Consider the following 27,716-nt stretch of genomic DNA (forward strand, 5'->3'; position numbering starts at 1 on the left):
TAGGGCCAGACGGAATCTGCGAACGTTTTACCAACGAATTTTAATAAAAATCTGCGGATTTCTGCTGAATTATTTTGGGAGTATCATAGCTAAAACCTTAAATAAGTTAAATAAAAAATAATGTCTTTTTAACTTTTATTTAATGTTTAAAATGCAAATCCAATTAGATTCACTTTATTTGGTAAACAAAGCAAGAACATTTTCATATTAGTCAATAATATTACTGTAATTAATTTAAAAACTGAATAAATATAGATTTACACACATTTACTCAAGTAAATAAACAATAATGATGGGCTAAAAATCTGCGGAATTCTGCGTGTGCAGATTGCGTGTGGGCCTAGTAATTAGGCAAGTTATTGTATAACGATGGTTTGTTCTGTAGACTATCGAAAATAAATTTGCTTAAAGGGGCTAATAATCTTGACCTTAAAATGTTTTTTCAAAAATTAAAAACTGCTTTTATTCTAGCGAAAATAAAGAAATAAGACTTTCTCCAGAAGAAAAAATATTATCAGACATACTGTGAAAATTTCCATACATTGTTAAACATCATTTGGGAAATATTTAAATAAGAAAATAAAATTCAAAGGTAGGCTAATAATTCTGACTTCAACTGTATATACAAATAAATATGATTTTTATTCAAAATTTTGCAATTAATCCTTTGACAACATTAATAAACAGATTTTATTTTAATACATACATTATATGATATATTTATAGATACAAGAATATTGCATGAAAGACTTTTTTCTATTATTAGATTATTTCTGCATAATATTTTACATGGTTAAACAGCTTTAATAAAGACAGAATACATCATAATTACTGAAGGATTTGGCTGTAGTTACAAAGCTGTGATGTCTGTGTGTGTTCTGGGACTTCAGAACCGGTTGCCGATGTAATCTATTAACTCAAAGTGATGAATTATTCATCAGTCCTGAACTCAGCTGATCATAATCCTGCTCTTCTTGCTTTTTCACAAATGGCAAACGTGAACTGAAAAAAAAAGACTGGTCACTCTATGCAATTTGATGTAGAATGAAGGAACTGAACGTACCCCTGACCATAATCTTTGTTTTATTTACTCTATTTTAGAACAAAAATGTGTCATTCATAAATTGATAAGTTGATATTCAGTCATATGTAGAGAGTATTTTTGCATGTTCTCAGTAAACTACCCAGCAACATTTCAGTAGCGTTCCTAATAAGTTACGAAAATATATTTCTTAATGCAGCCCCTGATTAATAAAGAGACTACGGCAAAAAAAAAATGAATGAATGAATTCAGCATGTTGAGTGTGCATGCAGCGAGTCTTCAGCCTCTGTGATCTGGCAGGCGCTCGTCGTGTGTTTCAGTAGTGGAGAGTTTTCTACACGTGTCCTTGGTGTTATTGATCTGTGGGTCTCCTGAGTGCTGCAGTGCGGAGATCAAGCACTGCAGAGTCTCACAGGTTATTATTACAGCTCAGGTCAACATTACACAACTGCACTGAAGAACAGTTTAAAAGAATGGATGCCAGAATTAACATGACGTAAATAAATTAACTGGTTTTATTAAAATTGTGCATTTTCTGTGCAAGTATCTTGTTTTATTAACAACTTTAAAAATATTATTGTTTAAAGGGCACATAGTTTACCTCTTTGTTATGATTTAATATTAATATTATGGTTCTTCTGAGTGTTCCAGTTTAGGTTCAGTTTAAAACACAATTCAGATTTATTTATTATAATGTGTTAAAAAGTGTCATGTTGTGGGCGTGTCCACAGTTCGCTGATTTAGGGGTGTGTTGCTTTACATGTAGACTAGTTTCGGCTTCATGCCAACGTAACAAGGGGGCGGGGCCATGAGCTCACCCGCTGTGTGTTTGCAACAGAGTCTGACAGGCAGACTGCCAGAACAAGCTGGAGTGAGAGGTTCAGCATTCAGTCGTACATGTACGATTCGGACATAGACCAAGCAGAGAGTACAAAATCATGTGTCTTTGTACAGTTTTACAGCCAACTGTGTGCTAGTTTCAAGTGCCGAGCTTGTACACAGAAACTAATAACCACGCACACTGAATTAACTTTGACTGAGGCACCGGATGCGCCGCTCGAAGCCGCGACACGGCACACCAGACACTCTCTGTGGCGCACCAGAAACATGAAGTGTCCCGAATCGTCGCGCCACGCATTTTTCAATTCTAAACATAGGTTTCTGCAGCGGTCCGCGGCGCCCAGCCGTCGACTTGAGTGTACCCTGATAGAAACCGATGTTTAGAATTCTAAAACGCATGCTAGTTAAGATCACAGGGAGCTTCTGGGATCGCGAGAAATGCAAACGGCTGAAGTATAAGGTAGACTCAATGAGAAGTACACATGTTTGCAAACCTACCTAAAGACACAACCAATAATTTCGATTAGAGCGATAATGTGGAGAATATTGATCTTGTGTTGAGCCCAATGAGCCTTACATCTAAAAATAGAGCAAGGGTGTTCCTTTAGTGATATCGCTTCGACTCACGCTGAAAATGGCGGACGTGAATCAACAAACTGAGGATATGATGACACGCCTGTCAATCAATATTGATGGGCGGGGGGACCGCTCTCCTACTTAAAGTTGCGGTCGATTTGAAAACCGCTCCAATTGGTCCACCGTTTTTTATGTTGTTAAATTGAAAAAAGCACTGGGTGTGTTTATATCACCCCAATATGACGGTCTATACACCATACATGCACATATGTGTCCAAACAGCTTGAAAAGTAGATTTTTTACCATAGGTGCCCTTTAAAGTGAGAATAATGTGTTGCAGTATGTAACATTTCCTTTTATTTATTGGATATATTCAACATTTATTCAACATTTGTTAAATATTTTATATTTATTTTTATAACTGAATTACTATGACAGACAGGGCCGGAGTGGGACTCCTTTTCAGCCCTGGAGTTTTAAGCCTTAGACCGGCCCACCTCAGTTCACGACTGAATATATTAAAATAAGGTCATTTCCAATTCAGTTTCTAATGACACTATCACGTCTTTTTCTTGGACACAGCTGCTTTTGACCTTCAAATGTTTTTCATAAATATGAGAACATTAAAGGGTAGCTAAATCTCCAACACTATTGTTTAAAACATCACAATGTCCTTTCCTGCAATATCTGAATATATATTCTGTGCAAAATTCTTTATATATATCCAGTCCTTTGTAAAGGTGGTCACACAAAAAATAAAGATAAAATATGTACAAAAGTATGAATGAGTTTAAATATGTGAAAGTGAAGAAAAAAAAAAATTACTTAGGTGAGGTTTGAACTCCGGTCTGCGAACTTCATAACGCAACGTGCTGACCACTGGACCATAATGACTCTGTTATGCCAGTGTGCCTGGAAGAATAATTGCACCGTCATCTGCAAGACTCCTAAACACAATATTACTTTCTATTAATGGCTTAATCTTTTTTGTCCTTTTTTTAGATTTCTAAGTCTAAAATTCATTAATATTAATTATTCGAATTCTTATATTCCCTAAGGTGCTGCTGTTTGGGGTCGAATGATAGTTACATCATCATTAACCTGCAGGCTGCATTTTGCTCACGGCACTGCGAGAAAATAAATAAAAAGAGCGAGGCTGTGGCAAAATAATGAATAAAAAGAGTGAGGTTATGGTCAAATAAATAAATAAACGAAAGAAGTGCGACTGCTAGGGACACCGGCCCTCACGGCAAAAAACGAATTCTCCCAGTGTTCCCGATTAGCCAAGTCGGGCCTGATGACAGGATTATAAAAATATATGTTTTAGTAACTTCTTTATAATTGAGTCTATAGAAACTGTCCTAATTTACATAAGTTTAAACTTCCATTATGCCGTGTGTGTATATATAATGTCTTTTTTATTATTTCATACAGTTTTTTGAAATTAATGTATACAGTGGTCCTTTGTTAATCGCAGGAGTTACGTTAGGCGAAATCTGCAAAGTAGTCAGCTTTATTTTTTACAATTATTATAGATGTTTTAAAGGCTGTAAAACCCTTCACTACACACTTTATACACTTTTAACTCAGACAGGCATTAACATTTTCACACTTTCTCTCTTGTTTTAACACTCTTACAGTTCAAACTTTCATAGTTAATAATAGGTCCAGTATTATAGAATGAAACCAAAGATCTAAACCTATTGTCAGGCGCTAACATTCATCGCTGTCAGCAAAAGGTTCATAAAGCTGTTTAGCTTTTGTGCGGATAAAGTTGGCATCCAGTGTAATGTTCTGTTTCCTGCAGTCACTGATCCACAAAAGTAAAGCAGACTCCATCCTTAAGGGGGTGACTCAACGGATGTGCCGCGCACATGACAATTGGAAGTAACACACACCAGAGGCGCACATTCGCATGTTATTTAAATGTAAAAATATTATTAAAGTAATAATAATTTGGCACCCAAAGAGCCCCATGGTGGCCCAATCCATTAATATCCTGCTAGGGTTTAAGAGAGTGTTTGTAGGCTTGTCTTGATTTGCTGCTCATGCTGTTCTTCCTGCTGACTGTGATCAATAGAGTCTCTCTTGCCTCTGGCCTTATAGTTTCACCCTCATTTGAGAATGATGTTTTTAAACAGAAAAATGTACTGTAGATTTTACTTAAAGGGATAGTTCACCCCAAAATGAAATTTCTGTCATCATTTACTCACCATTTGCTTGTTGCAAACCTGTTTGAGTTATTCTGTTGAACACAAAAGAAGGTATTTAGAAGAAACTGGTAACCATTGACTGACATAGAACTAGTTTTTCCCTTTTATTGAAGTCATACAGGTTTTCAGCTTTATTCAAAGTATTTTCCTTTGTGTTCAGCAAAATAAAGAAACTCAAAAGGTTTGTAACCACTTGAAGGTGAATAAATAGTGAGTAAATTTAATTTTTGGGTAAACTATCCCTTTAATTGTACACTGTTAGATAGGGTTGGGTCAATAGATGATGCCATCGTCCATCGCTGATTAGATTAGATTCAAGATTTTAGATTCAACTTTATTGTCATTACACATGTACAAGTACAAGGCAACGAAATGCGGTTTCGGTCTAACCAGCAGTGCAATAGCAGCAAGTGCAGGATAGTTATAAGTTATAAAGTGCAGTTATAGAAAAACTATGGTAATATTTACAGATGGATGTACTATGAACATTATATACAGGTTGTATTAGCTATGAACAGATTTACAATAAATGAATATATGTACAGGATGCTATTAATAATCAGGAGTGTGCAGATAGATAAACGTAATTACAAAAATCCATGTGCAGTGGGTATGTACAGTTCAAATAAATGAATCAGTGCAATGAATATGTGCAAACTTTAAATGTGCAAATGTTAAATAGTGCAGTGATTGTGAGGAGTATAAGTTAGAGGAGTGTGGGGGGTGTATTGGGGGGGCAAAAGAGTCAGTGATAGCCATCCGATATCCATCACAATGGTGGTAATTTGTGTGTAACTTCTCTTTATTTATTTAGGATTTGGTTATGGTTAAAACAAAGACCATGCGGGTCAGGTAGTTGAAGCGGTAGGCTACAAATAATCAGTTTCTTATAAATTAATTCATTGTTCATAAATAATTAATTCACCATTGCCTCGTGACAACGATGCCGTCGTCCATCGCTATGTTTCACATTAGACACCGTACGATGCCAAATTGGTCGACATTGCCCAACCCTACTGTTAGACATTTTATTGTCTTTTTATTGTCTCGGTAAGTGCTGCCAGTAATTTAACGCAAAAATACAATAAAATGTCTAACAGTGTACATTTGTAGGGATAGCTACGGCCCCTTTACCGTAACTTACCTGTAAATGTGTTTTACAGTAGCAGAGCCTTACTGCAATTTCATTTTACAGTAAAACAGCCTTACCGCAACTTCTTTTTTTGGTAAAATGCCCTTTACCACATTTTAATTTTACAGTATGACAATTTTACAGTACTCTTACTGTAATTTAATTATTATAATATAAAAAACTTTTTTTTTTAGTATTTATTATTGAATTTAATAAATTTCAAAATGAGTGAGGAGATCATGTACAACGGTATTTTATTATTCATTGTTTTTATATACATTTCAAATGGTTTACAAAAGTCATTTTCATTCGTCAATCTATTTTGAATACATTTTGTGATGCAAGATGTTAATAATTTTCCATTAAATGTTTAGTTTTTGTCTTCAACTACAGTAGCAGTACTTGATTACTTTGATTACAGTAGAATACCGCAAATTCGTAACATGCAGTGCGTTGCTGTAAAAGTTTTAAAATGACCCATATTACAGTAGTGAACTGTAAAGAATGTATGTTGTATTTTACTGGCAGTTTTTGCAGTAAATTACTGTAAAGTTGCGGCAAAGTCTAACAGTGATAACATTGATGTCATTTAGCATGTTGTTTTCACATTCTATACAGACAATAATCCACTTTAAGTAATATGAAAGAGCAATTTAAGGTCTCCTGCTTTTAGGCTTTGCATGGAATCGAAGTCAGTATAACTTAAGGTATGTGGCTTTCTGACTTTTAAGAGCCATTTGAATGAATCATTTCCGTTTTGTCTGTATCTGGGGCTGATTGTGAGGTGTTTGAGGACTGAAGATAATCATAATACACCTTCAGACTTTGAACAGAGTCGAGATAACTTATCTGAACGCAGACGTGAAGCATTCCTTCCAGCATCTCTGGTGTCAGACCAGTTTGACGATGAAGCTTTTGTTCAGGACATTCTGTAAAAGTGCTTAAAATTGACAGTAAAGTTTTTTTTTATTGTAGCCCAGGCTCATTAGAAATACGTCCGTCTGCGCCAATAGCCTATTGGTTAGTGGCGTCGACACATAGCACCAAAGTGCTCACAGTGATACGAGTTTGATTCTCACCTCAAGGTTGTTTGCCAATCCTTCTCCTCTCTCGGCTCCCCACACTTTCCTGTCTGTAAAATCTCCACTGTCCTATCCCAATAAAGGTGAAAACCCCTAAAAATAATTATTAATAAAAAAATAAATAAATAAAAAAGAAATACGTCCCTCAGCCTATATTTTTGCCAAAAATACATTGTTCTTGGTACGTTTCGTTGCATGTTTCAGATGACAAATCCACTAGAGGGTGGTGTCTGCTTTTTTGAGACTTAACCGCTATACATAGGGTTCGTTTTGTTGTACATTTCGGATACACGTCCTTCTTTTACACGTCAAGGAGAAAGCAGAGCTTGTCGTACACATCAGCAAGCGAACCACAGCCAAACTCAACCAATAGTATTTTCAAAAGCAGACATAAGACTAAAGGATGTAGATTTACCTTGATTTTACATTGCTTTTATCTCTTTTGTGGAAGCGTGCTTCACCGGACTTGAACCCGAGTGCTCTGCAGCACAAATACAACAAAGTACATAGTGAACTACAAGCAAACTGACCACGCCAGAAAAGTTGACTATAGAGATAGAGGTTAGATGACGCAAACATATTTAATTACAATTTTGTGGTATTTGTTTGGTGTTTTGCATGGACCTACACAAAAATAATCAATTATTTGTTGATAATGTGTCTCAGTAAATATCATTGGTGTGAAAAGGAACTTAAGTTGTTGCCATCATGCAGACCCATAACATTCATTTTACCCACAAATTGCAGTCCAATGTTTGTTTAGGTCCATATTACAAAGATTTATTTTGAAGCACATATTTCCAGTGAGTCTGTGTTGCAGCTAATGACTTTGAATGACACACGGGATTATATGAATATAGGAAGTGTCTTTTTTATTTTTGGATGACCCATCACTTTAAATTAGTCCATTTTGGGATATAAGGAGTAGGGGTGTAACAGATCACGGTTGATACGTGATTTGTACGGATCACAACCCACAGTTCGGGACGTTTGTGACCTTCGGATTAATAACTTTTTTTAACTAGTAGTTTAATCCAACATTTATAACAATTGCAGAGAGATCGCCTCCTGCGTCATTCAAATCACATGTATGAAAGAATTTTGGCTTCCCTGTAAAATACAATGATGACGGAAAAAGTTGTGGGGGGTTTCTTAGGTTATAAATTAAAGGTGTTTTGTCACTGTTTGTTTAGCCTGCATTAATGCATGAAGCTGCATGAATAAACGTTAAAAGATCGGGATCTCAGTTCAAACCCGCGCAACATGAATGATAAATGATGGTGATTTGCATATGTTTATTTATTTAGCTTTTTTTATAATTATTTTTAGGGCTTTTCACCTTTATTTTGACAGGACAGTAGAAAGAATTGACAGGAAAGTGTGGGGAGAAGAGACAGGGGAAGGATCAGCATCAAACCCGGGCCGCTGCGAACACCGGAGTGCAGTGTCGGTGCACTTTCCACTACGCTACTGGCACCGACTGCATATGTTTATTAATCCTGCGAAGTGCTGCATCCAAATCTGCATTTGATCAAGAGAGATTCAGTTTTTACACTTTTTCAGTTCGTTACAAACAATTAAATAACACAGAAGAACTGGGAGAACAGTTTAAAGTTCAGATATAAACACTGATGTTTATGGTAAAGATTAAAATCACTGTTTAATGGAACTTGACGCTGTGAATGTTGTAGTAATTATATTGTGTAACCAACACAAACAACCATTAAAATTATGTCACTGAATAGGTTTAATAGATGATCCACCTGTAATGAAACATAATGGGACCTATCATACACCCGGTGCAATAAGGCACAAGATGCGTTTGCCCTGACGTGTTGTTATTTTTAGACCAGCGCAATCTTAATTTTCCTGTTTTCCACCACGTTGTTTAAATAGCAAATCCATTTGCACCACTTTGTGGAGTCATGGGTGTTTCAGTCTAGAAAAGAGGTGTGTTAAGGCGCATTGTTGGCGCATTGCTATTTTGAGGAACTAAAATAGACTGATCAGTAGACCAGCTGAAAACAGGTCTAAAGTCCAGTGCAGAGCACGTTAGTTGTGCGCCTCGCTTAAACATTGCTTAAAACATGCAGGATGTACAGCAATACACAAATATCTTTACAAATGAAAAAGAATTAAAGGATTAAAATATTACAAAAAATATTATTTTCTATATAAATACAAAGACCTCTGCCTTCATGCCTTCTTCATCTCTGGAGGCTTTTTTTTAGTTTATTCATGACAATTTGCTTTTGTATAATGTTATTATTATTGTTAGCCTTATTATTTATTTTTATTTATTTATATTTGTCCACCTGTCGGGTTTTGGACCATATGGAGCATAAGAACAGGACGTGTGTTTGGATATATCTCAGTTTTTGACCACACTTCGTTATTATTGTTCATTTATTCGTTTGCTGGAAATGAGAACTGAATTTAGAAATAGTTTTGAAACAAATCTTTGCGCTTAACAAACCAAATTAATTATGTAGGCTAATGGATGTCTGTACGTACAACACTGGTTCCTTATCCACTAAAGAGAGAAAGAGAAAGTGAAAGTAAAGGCCGATTGGAGGCTTTTTCTTCATCCTCGTGCTGCAGATGGTCTGTTTAACTGTTTTCTCGCTAGTGAAGAGTTCAGTTTTTACAATAATAAAGAGCGTATTTTTCCATGCTTAAAATAGCAAAAGTGTATTCGGACACGCTCCTAATGCTTTTGCTCCCTTTGCTTTAGACTTTGCACCTAGATCGTCAAAATAGAGCCCGAAGTTTGTGTGAATTGTTGAATCATTCATTGAAAATAAATATGATCTGTTGTAATGTTAGACTTCTATATTTAGCATTATCAGTAACAGTAGCAAAGATCAGCTTTCCTATTGAATATTTTCCTCTTTCAGCTGGTTGTTTCTTGATTTTTATTTTTATTAAAAGTACAGTTCTAAAGTTCTGTTTGTTAAAACCAATGGTTTTGCAGTAATGTTTTTGTATAATTGTAAAGCAAATAACATTTGTCTCCTCCCTTTTTTGCTGATCCAAAAAATGGTCCAATCCGTGACTCAAAAACCGTAGTGTGATCTGAAACGTGAGATTTGTGATCCGTTACACCACTAATAAGGAGTAAACATGCATTAGAATTTATCAAAAGTGACAGTAAAAAGATGCATAATGTCCCAGATTTTAGTTTTTATCAAGAAGGAATCCTAAAAAATCCTAGAGACCGGAGTAAATTTGCCAAAGATTTAGCTTTGCATTACTGGAATTAATTATGTTGGAACATACTGAAATAGAAGACTGAAATCAGTCATTCATTCATTTTTTCTCCGGCTTAATCCCTTGTTTATCAGGGGTCACCACTGCGGAATAAACCGCCAACTATTCCCGCATGTTTTACACAGTGGCAACCCTTCCAGCTGCAACCCAGTACTTGGAAACACCCACACACCCACTTATTCACACAAACACTACGGCCAATTTAGTTTATTCAATTCACTTATACTGCATCTGTTTGGACTGTGGTGGAAACCGGAGCACCCGGAGGAAACCCACACCAACACGGGGAGAACAATCAAACTCCACAGAGAAATGCCAACTGGCCCAGCCGAGAGTCGAACCAGCGACCTTCTAAGTGAGCCACTGTGCCGCTAAAAACTGATATTTTAAACTACAGTACTTTTTAACAATTTGACTGTGTTTTTTTATGAAGAAATAATTGCTTCTCTGGTATAAGTGTACGAGACCAAAACCAAAAAGATTAATTCATCTTACTAATCTCAAACGTTTGAGCAATACTGCTGTATAAGATAAAAACAACAACAACTTTTTTTTTTACAGTTGCCATATTGGCCAAAGCTAAATATTCAGATTTTTTACTTACAACTTGAATGGCCTGATTCAATTAGAGACAGAGTTAAACAAAGTTACAAACACACTTTCTTTTTTATTCTGGTTGTTAAAAAATCATCAACATGCAGCTGGAGATTGTTGTCTGTCTTTTTATAAGACAAAGCCATTCATCAATGATTAACGCTGTTGTATTTTATACTCACCTGTCATGGAAAATTGTCAGGAATTGTTAGGCGTTCCAGATGCTCTGATTCCTGATCTTTGTTTATCATTGTGTAGTTTTGAGCTTCAGGCGTGAATGTTGAGAGACATCAGAAACCTAAAGCCCACATTTAGACGATGCTTAGAAACGTTGAGAAATGTTGAGTTCAGTTAAAAGAGGCTCAAATGTTTTATGCTCGTATCTCAGGCAAACATTTTTATTCTGTCTTTCATTCATGTTATAATTTGATTTATTTATTACAATAATTTTTTTACTGATTTATTTATTTGCTCATTTAGATGCAGATACTTTTTTATTTATTCATTTATTTTATACGTTAGAGGTGTTTTTTAAATGTGCACAAAACAGAAAAACAAACAGTCAACAACAACAAACAAAAACAAACAAACAAACAAACAAACATCCCCAACATTAATTTCCCTGGCTTTAAAAGAAGACACACATAGCTAACAGTCTGCAAACATCCAGTCCTCAAGCGTCATACAAATGCACAGCAAATGTATGTATGGGGTTCATACACAGCACCAACTTTTTAATAACATATTTGTAATAATAACAAATAAATAAAATAAACAGATGCTTTTATATTTTAAGTGTTTTACAAGTGAGGATAACAAAAATATTTCTGCTGTTTGTTCAAACTACTTTCAGTTCAATTCATCTTTATAGTGCTTATACAATAGATTGTGTCAAAGCAGCATACAAGTTCTAGTAAACTGAATCTGTGTCAGTCCAGTTTTCAGAGTTGAAGTTGAATTTAGTTTAGTTCAGTGTGGTTTAATTTTCACTGCTGAAAGTCCAAACACTGAAGAGCAAATCCATTGATGCGCAGCTCCACAAGTCCCAAACTTTGCGAAAATAAGTTGAAACAACACAATTCTTGAGATTTTGTGGGACAACTCCATTGTTTTATGTTCAGTCTACACTGAAAAAAGTGTTGCATGCAAAACTGTTGCACACAATTTATTTCTGTTGAATTTAAACAAACAAATTAAATTGAGCAATGTTCAACTTAATTTGTTTGTTTAAATTCAGCTTAAATAAATTATTTACAACCACTTAACGTAAAAAAACTTCTGTGTTCAAAAGAGCATCAATGTGTGGATGTCAAAAGGATGTCAAGTTTTTGACATCAAATCGATTGACCAATTTTTTGATGTCATGCTTGAAGTCAATTTTAATCTCATTTGTCTCATCCGCTGGAATGTACATATAAGGTACTGATATTTACCTTCAAGTTGCCAAACATGTACCTATTGTATAAGATGTATACGATTGTTTTTATCTACAATCTATCTGAAAAAGCTACAAAATTATAGCTGTTATAAAATTATGAAAGAAATTCACAGAAAATAGCTTCAAAAATTATAAATAATAATAAACTGCAATTAATTAATATTAAACTGATAACTATTACAAATCACGGTAAATAGCTTTAAAAACTGCACCTTCATGTCTGTTATTGTCTAAAATAAATACATAATAAATTTATAATAGCTATAATTTTATTAGTATAATAATTATGTAAAAAAAGCATGGAAAAAGGCTTAAAAACTGCACCTTCATGGCTGTTATTGTCTAAATAATACTAATAAATGATAATTAATAATAAAAAATTATAGCCATTCTAAAATTATTAAATAAATTCATGCAAAATAGCTTCAAAAACTGCACCTTTATGGTTATTGTTGTCTAAATAATAATAATAAATGATAATTAGTAATAAAAAATTATAGCCAGTATAAAATTATTAAATAAATTCATGCAAAATGGCTTCAAAAACTGCACCTTTGTGGACGTTATTGTCTAAAATAAATAATAACAATAAATGATAATAATAATAATAAAATTATAGCTATTTTAAAATTATGAAATAACATCAGGGAAAATAGCTTCAAACTGCACCTTAATGGCTGTTATTGTCTAAAATAAATAATAATAATAATAATAATAATAATAATAAATTATTATTAATAATACAATTATAGCTATTATCAAATTATGAAACAAATCATGGAAAATAGCTTCAAAACTGGGCTTTCATGGCTGTTATTGTCTAAAATAAATAAATAAAAATGTCTAAAATAAATAAATGATAATAATAAATGAATAAATTAAATAATAATTAAATAAATTAATAATAATAAAATTATAATAAATAATAAAATAATAAAATTCTGAAAGAAACTTACGAAATTGCTTTCAAAACTGGGGCTGGCTGGTGTTGTCTAAAATAAATAAAAACCTTAAAGCCCCAAACCCCCCCATCACCAACCCAGCTCACTCTGTCAGAATAATTCAAGTCAAATGTGATTAGTCTCTCTCTCTCTCTCTCACACACACACACACACACACACACACACTGCTGCACTTGCGAACACCCACTTTGTCCAGCAAGCAGCGTTTTTAAACTCTCCAGCATTATAAACACTGAGTTTGATGCGTCTGCAGTTACTCCTCTACAGCCAAACTAAAAACACCAGTTTGAAAGAGGCGAAATTAACCAAAAAGTGTGGTGTGGATTGAGGGGGTGGTCGAGGGTCCCACATGCAGGGGATTCGGGTGAGTCTTTTGTTGCTTTCTCTCTTTTGTTATGGCCGGATCGCAGTCTGTGGAGCTCCGTCATCAGTATGGAGGAGATGATGCATGTGTGTGTGTGTGTGGATGTCGGAGCACAGCTTTGTTTGTGTGTGAACTGGGCTTTCGATAGCACGAGACTCGTATTTACATTCAAACATTTGGCAGATGCATTCGAGGTATGCATTTAGCTGTGTTTTATTAAGACATTTGCTCACATGCTACTGTTTTTGTGTGTGTTTTTGAGCTCCCATTGATTTTTGTTAATGTTTTTGTGATTTTCAGTGCTGTGCCTTTTCATTTGAAATGAGATTGTGTTGAACAGCAAGATAAGGCTGTAATTATATGTCATTTTTAATGTGATCTAAATGTAGAAAGCAGTTAAAGTTTATGATCTTAAATAACTTGAGCACCGTGGTATTTTATGTTGCATTGTTTTAATTGAGTCAGTGCATTAAGATGTCCAATCACTTCTGCATTTCTTTTGTTTAACATGCCAAAAAGAGTCATGTGCAGCGATTAAAACGCCTCCCACTGCCACCCTGTCAATCTAAATGGATTTTCGTGAACATGCGGTCCAAATTGAGGCCATTTGGCAAGTTGTTGTTGAGGAACTTGTGTTATGATTTCTTTAACTCTTTGAAGTCTGGCATAGGAAATAAAAGTCAGGAAAAACTACTGTTTTGGTAGCTTATTGTTGGGATTTGGTTGAGTATTACAGTATATTTGATGTATTAGACTTTTGTGGCTTGTGTTGTTTGATACAGTTAAAGACTAAAATGTTAGCCATCTTCCTGTCAATTGTGCTTTTTCAAATATTTCTCGAATGCTGTGTGTCTTTTCAACACATTTTTAAGCATAATAGTTTTAAAAACAAGTTTATTATTTTGTCTTTGCTATGATGACAGTACATTATATTTTACTAGTTAATGTAAGTTTATGTATTAGGCAAGTAATGTATTAGGCAAGTCAACAATGAACAGCAGTGGTTTGTTCTCTATTTTTGTAAATATATATATATATATATATATATATATATATATATATATATATATATATATATATTTTTTTTTTTTTTTTTTTTTTTTATTCTAGCCAAACTAAAAGAAATAAGACTTTCTACAAAAGATAAATGTACAGTGCATCCGGAAAGTATTCATAGCGCTCATTTTACAGCCTTATTCCAAAATTGATTAAATTCATTTATTTCCTCAATATTCTCCACACAATACCCCATAATGACAATGTGAAAAAAGAGTTTTTTTAATTGTTGCAAATTTATGAAAAGTAAAAAACGTGAAAAATCAGATGTACAGAAGTATTCATAACCTTTGCTCAATACTTTGTTGATGCACCTTTGGCAGCAATTACAGTCTCAAGTCTTTTGAATATGATGCCACAAGCTTGGCACACCTGTCTTTGGGAATTTTTGCCCATTCCTCTTTGCAGTACCTCTCAAGCTCTATCAGGTTGGATAGGAAGCGACAGTGTACAGCCATTTTCAGATCTCTCCAGAGATGTTCAATAGGATTTAGGTCTGGGCTCTGGCTGGGCCACTCAAGGACAATCACTGAGTTGTTGTGAAGCCACTCCATTGATATTTTGGCGGTGTGCTTTGGGTCATTGTTCTGCTGGAAGATGAACCGTCGCCTCAGTCTGAGGTCAAGAGCACTCTGGAGCAGGTTTTCATTCAGGATCTCTCTGTACATTGCTGCATTCATCTTTCTCTCTATCTTCATTAGTCTTCCAGTTCCTGCTGCTGAAAAACATCCCCACAGCATGATGCTGCCACCACCATGCTTCACTGTAGGGATGGTAATAGCCTGGTGATGAGTGGTGCCTGCTCTTCTCCAAACGTATTGCCTGGCATTCACTCCAAAGAGTTCAATTTTAGTCTCATCAGACCAGAGAATTTTGTTTCTAATGGTCTGAGAGTCCTTTTGGCAATTTCCAGGTGGGGAGTGGCTTCCGTCTGGCCACTCTACCATACAGGCCTGATTGGTGGATTGCTGCACAGATGGTTGTCCTTCTGTAAGGTTCTCCTCTCTCCACAGAAAAACGCTGGAGCTCAGATAGAGTGACCATCGAGTTATTGATCACCTCCCTGACTAAGGCCCTTCTCCACCGATCACTCAGCTTAGATGGCCGGCCAGCTCTAGGAAGAGTCCTGGTGGTTCCAAACATCTTCTACTTACGAATGATGGAGGCCACTTTGCTCAATGGAATTTTTAGAGCAGCAGACGTTTTTCTGTAACTTTCCCCAGCCTTGTGCCTTGAGACAATCCTGTCTCGGAGGTCTACAGACAATTCCTTTGTCTTCATGCTTGGTTTGTGCTGGGAGCTCATATAGACAGGTCTATGCCTTTTCAAATCATGTCCAATCAACTGAATTTACCACAGGTGAATTCCAATGAAGCTGCTCGAACATCTCAAGAATGATCAGTGGAAACAGAATGTACCTGAGCTCAATTTAGAGCTTCACTGCAAAGGCTGTGAATACTTCTGTACATGTGATTTTTCAGGTTTTTTATTTTTAATAAATTTGCAATTGTGTGTAGAATTTTGAGGAGATAAATGAATTTAATCCATTTTGGAATAAGACTGTAACATAAAAAATTTGAAAAAAGTGAAGCACTATGAAGACTTTCCAGATGTGCTGTATTAGAATATTCTGTGATACTTTGGAAATATTTGAAAAAGAATTTAAATTTCACAGGAGAACTAATAATTGTGTAATCTAAATGAATAACTGCATATGCTGACATTTATATAGTCATTTAAATATATTTATATAGCTTGTGATTTAAATTAATGTAATCTGAAGAGTCAGACTACTTACAATGCATATATCAGTTTTCACTGTATATCTCCAGTCATAGATCTTAGTAGTATGATACTTAAATGCTTTTTATTATAAACATATACATAATGATAACCAAGAGGATACTAAATAGCTGTTCTTCAGAAGATGTTTTTTTATTTGACCTTATTTAACTAAATATACTTCTAAACATGATCATTATTGTCACATTAAAAAAAATCTGTATGGATAATCAAGTAAACTAAAGTTGCTTTAGTACAGCAAGTGTTAATTGTGAAATTTGGGTTATTATTTCAGAGCAAAAAGACACAGTGCTTGTATAATTATACATAAATTCCTACTAAACGAGTGCAGTGTCGGTCAGATCAAATCAATCAAATCAATTTTATTTATAAAGGCAAGGCAAGTTTATTTAAATAGCACATTTCATACACAGTGGCAATTCAAAGTGCTTTACATAAACAGGAATAAAAGAGACAAGTATAAGAAAATAAAAAACAAATAATAAAAATCATTAAAAACAGATAAAAACATATCTAAATGTGTTAAAACAGGTTATAAAAGAATGAAAAATAAAAGAAAGACACAATAGTGCGATCTGTGGGACGTAGCACAGTGCTCATTCAGTAAAGGCACAGCTAAACAGATGTGTTTTCAGTCTTGATTTGAATGTGCCTAATGTTGGAGCACATCTGATCATTTCTGGAAGCTGATTCCAGCAGCAGGGGGCGCTGTTAGTAACTGAAGGCCGATTCACCCTGCTTTGACTGAACTCTTGGAATTTCTAATTTATTTGATCCTAAAGATCTGAGTGATCTATTAGCTTTGTATTCAGTGAGCATATCTGTAATGTATTGAGGTTCTAGGCCATTTAATGATTTATAGACCAGTAATAATACTTTAAAATCTATTCTGAATGTAACTGGGAGCCAGTGTAAAGACCTGAGGACAGGTATGATGCACTCTGATCTTCTGCTTCTGGTCAGAATCCTGGCCGCAGTGTTCTCGAGCTGCAATTGTCTGACTGTCTTTTTGGGAAGGCCAGTGAGGAGTCCATTACAGTAATCCACCCTGCTGCTGATAAAAGCATGAACAAGTTTCTCTAAGTCTTCACTGGAAACAAAGCATCTAATTCTTGCAATGTTTTTGGGATGATAGTATGCTGATTTACTAATCTGACTCCAGAGTCACACCAAGATTCTTGACCTTATTTTTTGTTGTTTGATCCTTAGAGCCAAGGTACGCATTCACCTTGAGAACCTCATCTCTGTTCCCAAACGCAATCACTTCAGTTTTCTCTTTGTTTGACTGAAGAAAGTTTTGGCACATCCAATTGTTAATTTCATCAATGCATTGGCAGAGGGTGTCAATGGGGCTGTAGTCATTAGGCAGTAAGGCTAGGTAGATCTGAGTGTCATCAGCATAGCTGTGGTAGGAGATTTGGTTCTTTCTCATTATTTGGCTCAGAGGGAGCATATAAAGGTTGAACAGGAGAGGTGCCAGAATTGAGCCTTGTAGGACTCCACATGTCATGGGTGTCCACCTTGACCTATGGTCACCTATACTGACATAGTAACCTCTCCCTTCAAGGTAAGATAAAGCACAAATAAAACAACAGTAGTTGACCAGTGCTGTAAAAAATTAATGCTTATTTTTTTACTTAATTTTGCACAGTAGACTTAATAATGTGTTTTAAATATATTTATATAAGAGTGTGTGTGTGTGTGCGTGCGTGTGTGTGTGTGTGTGTGTGTGTGTGTGTGTGTGTGTGTGTGTGTGTGTAAGTATATATACAGTTGAAGACAGAATTATTAGCCCCCCTTTAAACTTTATTTTCTTTTTTAAATATTTCCTAAATGATGTCTAACAGAGCAAGGAAATTTTCACAGTATGTCTGATAATTATTAGCCCCTTTAAGCTATACAATAACTTGCCTAATTACCCTAACCTGCCTAGTTATCCCAGTTAAGCCTTTAAATGTCACTTTAAGCTGTATAGAAGTGTCTTGAAAAATATCTAGTCAAATATTATTTACTGTCATCATGGCAAAGATAAAAGAAACCAGTTATTAGAATTGAGTTATTAAAACTATTATGTTTAGAAATGTGTTGAAGAAATCTTCTCTCCGTTAAACAGAAATTCAGGAAAAAAATATACAGGGGGGCGAATAATTCAGGGGGGGGTGGGTTGGGGGGGAGGAGGGCTAATAATGGAGACTGTCTAGTCTTGTCAGGTCTGAATATGACATCATCAGGGCTCAAACTTATTAAAAATCAGCTGAAACAACACAATTCATGAGATTTCTTTGGCACAACTTAATCGTTTTATGTTCAATCCACTTACAGGAAATTTGCTAAGTTAACTCAATCGATTTGTGTTTGGACAACATGAATGAATTGAGTGGAACCCAGCTTTTTTTTTTTTCACAGTGTATTTGTGCCAAATGTCATTTTTTTTTTTCTCTAAACTGTTCATGTATATTGATTTCATTCCTTCATCCATTTTCTTTTTGGCTTAGTCCCTTTAATAACCTGGGGTCGCCACAGCGGAATGAACCGCCAACTTATCCAGCACTTGTTTTACGCAACGGATGCCCTTCCAGCCGCAACCCATCTCTGGGAAACATCCATACACACTCACTCACACTCATACACTACAGACAATTTAGCCTTCCCAATTCACCTGTACCGCATGTCTTTGGACTGTGGGGGAAACCGGAGCACCCGGAGGAAGCCCACACAAATACAGGGAGAACATGCAAACTCCGCACAGAAATGCCAACTGAGATGGCCAGAAATGCCCAGCCGAGGCTCGAACCAGTGACCTTCTTGCTGTGAGGCGACAACACTACCTACTGTGCCAATGCATCACACTATTTTGCTTTCAATTGACCCAAATATTCTTCATCCCCTTCCCAGTGAACTAACATAAATGAAAGCCGTCTTGTCAGGTCTAAATAATAGCATGACATCATCAGGGCTCGTCCATAATTCTCTTATCGCTGCAAACATTCAGAAGTCACTTGAGCTATTAGCCAATGTCATTTTTGTTAGTTTAGTTTCCACCTTGAGCCTCTACCAAGGTTGTATCAGATGTTGCTATTCTGCTCATATTTGTGTTATAATGTGATAATGAATGTGTCTTTTTTTCTCTGTTTCTCAATCATGTTTTCCCTTTAATTGATTTCTGTCACTTTGTTATCAATCACTGATAGAGAACTGAATTATCATGATCCAATCAGGCCTCAAACTGAAGCTTTGTGTTTGTGTTGGGAGTAATGTGATCTGGGAAAAGATCAGACCCATCGCAAATTGAAAGTAGCAGCATGATTTAATCAAACTGAAACATTTCTGAGAGGATAAAATCTTTCTGTAAAGTCTTTTTAGTAGCTTTTCTTTGAGTAAGATTAATAACTGAGCCCTAAAAATGGCTTTGATTTCATCACTATAAAAAATGTATCATCTCAATTAATTAACCGATTTTATTATTATTTAATGTTACTGAATCAAACTTAATTCATTGTTTTAGACTAATAAATTATTTGTTATTTAAAACAATTAAAAATTAATTTGGCTGAAATGAATTTTATTACATTTTAATAAACAATTATTTATACAATAAATCAGGACGAAATAGCTTTTTAAATGAACAAATTCCTCTTTTTAATAATTCATTTTATATATAATAATAATAATTCTATTTTAATAATAGTTATAACAGTAGTACTAATGATATAAGAGAATAATTCTCTTTTTATTAAATCATATTTGTAATAATTAAATAATTATATTATTATCATTATTATTTGTATTATTATTTATCATTATATAACTTTTTACATGCAAAAAATTACATTTAATTAAATTTCAACAGATGAAATAAGATACTGTCTGGCTTTATATAAACACAAAACAACATACTGTAACTTAGGCCATGACAATCACAAAAGTGTCTTATAGGAGACTACAAGAAGTCTGTTTGTTATTCGGCACCTGTGTTTTTAGGTTCAGTTGGAATTGTATTCTTTATTATGAACCGTATTTATTTACAGCAATATTGGATTAGAAAAGGAACTATATTAATTTACAGATTTTTTCATATATGATTGCTAAAAAGAGTTCTCCAGTGCTCTGTTTTGGGCCCGACTTTGTTTTTTATGTCAGTGGTTTTGGGACTCTTTAGAAGATTCGCAAGTCCTCTTTTGATTTGCATTGCTGGTAAATGCTTTCACAGCAATTTGCCTCCACACTATTTTGTGTCATTTTCAATTATAAAGATCTAAAAATGTTACATGATTTAATTCAACTCAAAATTATTTGTTTTTTACAGTAAGTATTGTTTCAAAGCAGCTTTACAAAAGGCGCATGTTATCGCATTACAATCAAGTTAAAGCTACAATCAAATTTAAGTTGAAATCAGGGCTTGACATTAACTTATTGATCACAAGCCATTGCGGCTAGTAGTTTTCCAACGTTACTAGCCACTCGCCATTTTCACTAGCCATAATTTTGTTGTTAGGAAATATATTTTACATGCATAAATTTGACTTTGGCTTGCTAAAAATTCTGGATTTAGATGTTGTGTTATGTCCACATGCCTCCTCGTTCATTTCACTTTTATTTGTGTGTTGTGTATAAGCTTGCTCAATGAGCATGAGCAAATGGGTTGTGGTTTCATAGTGTCGCATTGCAATTTATTTCACATGACTTTTCAGGGCTCAACACTTTAAGGATTTACAGATTTTTTAAATTTTTTTTTTAACTAATATTTTTATAAACTAATTATTTCCTTGTCACAAAAATTAAATAACATATCAAAACAAGCTAAATATAGCTGTATACTAAACCTAAACAAAAGTATTAAACATAAAACTATTCTTAAACTAAAATTCGAATCTAGTGACAAGCCAGCACTGGCAATTTAAAATTATTTTCAACTAGCCAAAGCGGCTAGTGGGGGTGGCTGTCTAACCTGTCTCAGCCAAAACCGCATTTGGCTGGTTGGCAGGTGTTAATGTCAAGCCCTGGTTAATATATATAAACATGCAGTTTTATATCATATACAGGTGATGTCTATGTGTATGTGTTTATTGAAATGTATTTGTGTATTAAGATGCATGTATTTGAAAAGCATATCAAAAATATAAAGACGATATTAAGTTGTTTTCTGATTAATTTAGAAAATTATGATTGGAATTAATTGAGTTTTGCTCAAAACAAAACAAAATATTAGTCCATATGGTAAGAAAGGCAAGTTTTACTTCATTTTTTACTCCATTGCCAGTTTTTTTCCTTCTTTTAAACTTAACATCACTTAATCTTGATGTGTTTTTCATAAAACAAGACGATAGCTTTAAATCATTTTGGTGTTTCTCCTGTAAATATGTTGGGATTTAAGATTGTTTAAATATTTGTGAATGCAAATATGTGGAAAAACGTCTTTTGAGGTTGATGCTCCACAAAACAATTGGTTTTCTTACTTACATCTTTTCATTTGCAGAATAAATATCTAAACATTCGTAAAAAAAAGCTCAATTTAGTTCAGAAGCAAAGCAACTAGGCCTGTCACGATAAGGAATTTCTATTGTGCGATATATTGCCAGAGAAATTGCTGCGATAAGCAATATTATTGTCATTTTGAGATCATTTTATGCCACTGATTATATATTTATTGTATAACAGCATAATAATGCAAATAGCCATAAAGACTTTAAAATACTTATCATTCTTAGGGTTATTTAGTTTTATAGTTTGATGTTAAAGAGGTAAATGTCCTATTATATAAACTATTAAATGTATACTATTATATATCCAATTATATTAAATGTCCTATATAGTATATTAAAACTATTAAATGTCCAATTATAAACTTTGACACCGGTGAGGTAGACGTAAATGTCATTGTAAAATTGCTTTAACGTTATTTGTGAATATGTAAATATATATTACAATGACAAAAGTTATTGAGGTCATCTCCATGCATGATAAGTCGACATTTTGATTATTGTGACAGGCCTAAAAGCTACATCATAAAATGTATTGTCTAAAGTAAATAAAACAATTTAGCGAGTTAAAGTTTAAACCAATGTCTTATATGGCATTAAATTATTGGAAATATATCTTAAATTTAATAATGTTTAGATAATTTTACTGGAAAACAAGACAAAAATTCCTTTTCCTTTTATTTTAAATGCATCTATATACAGTATGGTTGTTGTTATGTTCTCATCACTTGTGTCTTTCTCTTTGTCTGCAGTGCATGGTGAATTGGGTTTGTTAGCTTCAGTCGTGCTCTGCCAAATCTCTCAGCATGTCGGGTGCCTACGATGAGTCCGCCATGTCCGACGAGACCACAGACAGCTTCTGGGAGGTCAGAATTATACATTAATTATAAAAAAATTTCTACTAAATACTGTTCTGAAATATTATTAGGCTTGTCTGTTAAGGTCAACATTTTGTATTTGTAAACCACAAAAAGTATGATCAAATTACAGTTGAAAATATGATTTAAAATCTGAAATTCATTGGTTTTAAGTCAATAAAACTCATTTTATTAATTTAATCAGATAGAAATAGCTCTTCAGTTTTTACACTGCATGTTACATTATATAATTTGCACAGGAAAAAGCACATTTGATTTATTTTAGATTTGTGAACCACATATCATGTGATTAGATGCAAAACACTATGTGCAACTGTCATGTTTAATATTGACAAATTGACTTCATTTTGTGGAAGTATGTCATTCAGCCAAAGAGCTAAACATTCAATTGATCAGCATTGTGTTAACATGGCATTATAAGCAAAACTGTGTCAGTGTGGCTGATTTATTGGCCACAAATGAAAGCACATGCAGTCTAAAGGAGGATTACATTCATTTCCTGCAAAAAAAAAGGAGTGTTTGAATGTGTAAACCAATTTAGATGTACCGTGAGCTCTGTGATGGTTAAGCCACAAAGAAATATGTTCATTTAATTTTCTTTTCAGCTTAGTCCCTTTGCAAAGAAATACATTGGATATAAAATTAAATAAGTTCACGACAAGTTGATGAAAAATATAATAAGGAAAACTGTGATGAAATTTTCTTGCTCTGTTATATATATTATATAGCACTTGGAAAATACACACAGGATTTTTATATACTGTATATATGTGCATATCATTTACTTTTCTGTATATTAGCTTTCTTAATTTTTTATTTTAAGATTTCTAGCAGGCACCTTGATGTCAAAACGATATAAAAACATGTAAAAATGCACATTAAAAGCGCTAGTCGTTTTGTTATTAATCTTCATTTCAACATGACATCAAATTGACCTTTAACACTTGTGTCAAAACCACATCAAAAATCAATTACAGGACCACCAAGCTGATTTCACCAAGTAAGACATGTTCCTGGATTAACATCTAAATTGATCCTGAAACAACATTCCAATCAGACAATCAGAATTAAGGGATACGTTTACAGTTATGTTAAGTTTAGGCTTCCGGTTAGGTTTATGCTCTTCTACATGATTGTTATCCAACTATTTAATTCCTCTGATTTTGGGAATAATTTACAGTTATAGTTGGGTTTAGCGGTAGGGAATAGGTATGAATTACATTTTCAAACAAATATGATGTTCCAGGATCAACTATGATGTAAAACCAGGATCACATTGTACTTGGCAAAATCATAACGTTGCATTACAGGACATTGACACCAATGTTTGAAGCCAATAAGATGTTATTTTGACATGAAGGTAGTTTACATGCATTGTAAGAATACAAAAACAAAACCCAAATAGACGTCAAGGTTTTGACTTTAAATCGATTTGCATTTTGACATGTTGTTCACGTCTTTTTGATGTAAAAAAAAAACATTTTTACATGTAAAAAATGTAGTTATATTTTAATACTTTTTGTGTCATTATTTTGATGATCAAAAAAGCATCAATGTGTGGATGTCAAATAGACATCAAAGTTTTGACATCAAATAGATTTACGTTTTGGTGTGTTTTTTGACATTTTTTATGTATAAAAAGTACTTATACATGTCAAAAATGTACTTATTTTAATATTTTTGTGTCATTATTTTTGGTGATCAAAAGGGCATCAATGTGTGGATGTCAAATAGACGTCAGGGTTTTAGCAAATCGATTTGCATTTTGACGTGTTTTTCACGTCTTTTTTGATGTAAAAGATGTATATTTACATCTAAAAAATGGACTTATATTTTAATATAAATTTTATGTCATTATTGTAGTGATCAAAAGAGCATCAATATGTGGATGTCAAATAGACATCAAAGTTTTGACATCGAATCGATTTGCATTTTGACATGTTTTTTATGTATTTGATGTAAAAAGATGTACTTTTACATGTAAAGTTTTTCATTATACTTTAATACTTTGTGTCATTATTTTAGTGATCAAAAAACATCAATGAGTGGGTGTTAAATAGACATCAAGGTTTTGACATCAAATTGGTTTGCATTTTGACGTGTTTTTTAATGTGAAACATTTACTTTTATATGTAAAAAATTTACTTATATTTTAATACTTTGTGTCATTATTTTGGTGGTCAAAAGAGCATCAATATGTGGATGTCAAATAGACATTAAGGTTTTGACATCAAATCGATTTGCATTTTGACGTTTTTTGTCTTTTTTGATGTAAAAAATTTACTTATTTTAATGCTTTTTGTGTCATTATTTTGATGATCAAAAAAACTTTAACGTGTGGATGTCAAATAGACATCAAGGTTTTGACATCAAATTGATTTGCATTTTGACGTGTTTTTTGATGTTGTTTAGATTGCTTTTTATTCCAGATGGAGAAAATGAACAGAAATATTTCTGTTCAAATAATATAAGTAAATTGATGAAATAGACCGTTTTAATGTAATTTATTTTAGTTTTTAGGACAGTAGCTGTTTTCTATTGAATCACAAATGCTGTACTAGCTCTCTGTCCATGGTTTGATCTATCTGAAAGTGTGTTCATGTTTCTGAAGGTTGGAAACTACAAGCGTACAGTGAAGCGCATCGAGGACGGTCATCGGCTCTGCAATGACATGATGAGCTGCATACAGGAACGGGCAAAGATCGAGAAAGCTTATAGCCAGCAGCTCATTGACTGGTCCAAGAGATGGAGGCAGCTTGTGGAGAGAGGTGAGGAAGGATTTTGACAATGTGTTATATACACTCACTGGCCACTTTATTAGGTACACCTTACTAGTACCGGGTTGTACCCCCTTTTGCCTTCAGAACTGCCTTAATCCTTCATGGCATAGATTCAACAAGGTACTAGAAATATTCCTCAGAGATTTTGGTCCATATTGACATGATAGCATCACACAGTTCCTGCAGATTTGTCAGCTGCACATCAATGATGCAAATTTTCCATTCCACATTATCCCAAAGGTGCGCTATTGGATTGAGATCTGGTGACTGTGGAGGCCATTTGAGTACAGCGAACTCATTATCACTGGTTTCTTCATGTTCAAGAAACCGGTCTGAGATGATTTATGCTTTATGAAATAGCGTGTTATCTTGCTAGAAGTAGCCATCAAAAGATGGGTACACTGTGGTCATAAAGGGGTGGACATGGTCAGCAACAATACTCAGGTTGGCTGTGGCGTTGACACGATGCTCAATTGGTACTAATGAGCCCAAAGTGTGCCAAGAAAATATCCCCCATACCATTACACCACCTCCACCAGCCTGAACCATTGATACAAGGCAGGATGGATCCATGCTTTCATGTTGTTGACGCCAAATTCTGCCTCGTTAACGAGCAGTTGAACAGGTGTACCTAATAAAGTGGCCGGCGAGTGTCTAAAATTTAAGTTAAAAGGGACATCATAAAACAAATCAGTTTGCATTTTGACGTGATGCCAATCGACTACCAAAGATTTGATGTGTTTTTTGACTCCTGTGCTAAATGTCAGTTTGATGTTGTTTTAGCACTGGCTTCAAAAATTTTTATTATTAGAAATCATCAGTAGAAATGTTTTGAATATGCTCCTTATAATTAATTTTTTTGTGCAATTTTTTATTCACTATTGCTTTATTTGTATTCGTATACTTATTAGTTGTTGTTGTTGTTATTTTATTGTTATTTATAAATTTTTTGTTGTTATTACTCGAAATTGTCAGTAGAGATGTTTTGACCCGTATGCTTGAATACCTGACTGTATTATGCGTAATAAAAGTGCATTTACGAATTATGAAATGGTGAATGTTTTAAGCATAAAACAAGCAATGTAGCTTTTAGAAACATTCAGAAAATATGAATTGTGATGATTAAAGTTAAGTTGATGTAAACTGGACATTCCTTAAACATTTAGCTCTTCAACCTTAGATTTGTCAATTCAAAATAAGGGTTTATATCATGCAACTAAAATGTAACTTTATTTTTTCACCTACTGGTTTGCAGGGCCACAATATGGTACACTGGAGAGAGCTTGGTTAGCTGTGATGACCGAAGCCGAGAAAGTGAGCGAATTGCACCAGGAGGTGAAGAATAATCTGCTGAATGAGGACTTGGAGAAGGTGAAGAACTGGCAGAAAGACGCCTACCACAAACAAATGATGGGCGGCTTCAAAGAAACCAAAGAAGCGGACGAGGGCTTTCGAAAAGCGCAGAAGCCTTGGGCCAAAAAACTCAAAGAGGTGAGACAGAACTTCTCCCTTAAGTTTTAAAGTGACAGTGCAGTCTGTAACATGGCAAGTCTGGCAACAGAGGTGAGGATCCACTTGCCGATTATTAGGAAAATCCTCAGCAGGCAACAGTCAAACCGGTACAAACTGGAGCATGAGAGTAATCTAAAGTGCATAGTCAAAAGCAAGTGAATGATAGGGACAGGCGGCAAAATGTAAACAGTCAAACAAAGCAAAGGACAAAACACGACAAGGAAAACACTTTGTTTTGCTCACTTACAGTTTACAAGACTCAGCGAAGAATGTGTGTGAATGAGGTATCTATATTGTCCTAGTAATTAGTCCATCATGAGCTTCTAACTGTGTGTAATCAGGGGGGGATCGGGAACTGGTGTGTGAGTGCAAATACTTCAGGGAGTTGTATTTCATATAGTTGCAGATGTGTAGTTCTCCAGGCTAGATCGCTGGTGATTGTGACACAGTCCAAATGAAAAAGTCTGTCATAATTTACTCTTTCTTCAAACCTGTTTGAGTTATTTCCTTGGTTGAACTAAAAAAGAAGATATTTGGAAGAATGTTGGAAAGCAGCAGCCATCGACGTTCATCATAATTCTGACTTCTACTGTTTACAAAATCACTTCTGAGATCTCCAAACGAGACATCTTATCTTTTAACCTGCATAACCTTCAAATCTTCATTTAAACTGCAAACAAGCCTTAATGAATCT

The 27,716-nt window shown here is 34.3% G+C and overlaps 1 protein-coding gene across 3 annotated transcripts in view; it reads left to right on the forward strand.

Annotated features, from left to right (window-relative positions):
* pacsin1b (protein kinase C and casein kinase substrate in neurons 1b) overlaps positions 1–27,716 on the forward strand; it is a 72,353-nt gene that overhangs the window by 28,014 nt on the left and 16,623 nt on the right. For 2 of the 3 annotated variants that reach the window (XM_056460580.1, XM_056460579.1), the window contains exons 2-4: positions 22,605–22,718; positions 25,342–25,498; positions 26,766–27,001. In XM_056460580.1, the coding sequence (XP_056316555.1) occupies positions 22,659–22,718; positions 25,342–25,498; positions 26,766–27,001 (453 nt within the window). In that variant the 5' untranslated portion in view covers positions 22,605–22,658. Of the gene's footprint in view, positions 1–13,376; positions 13,514–22,604; positions 22,719–25,341; positions 25,499–26,765; positions 27,002–27,716 lie in introns of those variants that run through there. The other variant, XM_056460581.1, reaches the window with a different exon arrangement.

Source organism: Danio aesculapii, chromosome 6 (assembly GCF_903798145.1).
Source record: "Danio aesculapii chromosome 6, fDanAes4.1, whole genome shotgun sequence".
Classification (NCBI taxonomy): Eukaryota; Metazoa; Chordata; class Actinopteri; order Cypriniformes; family Danionidae; genus Danio; species Danio aesculapii.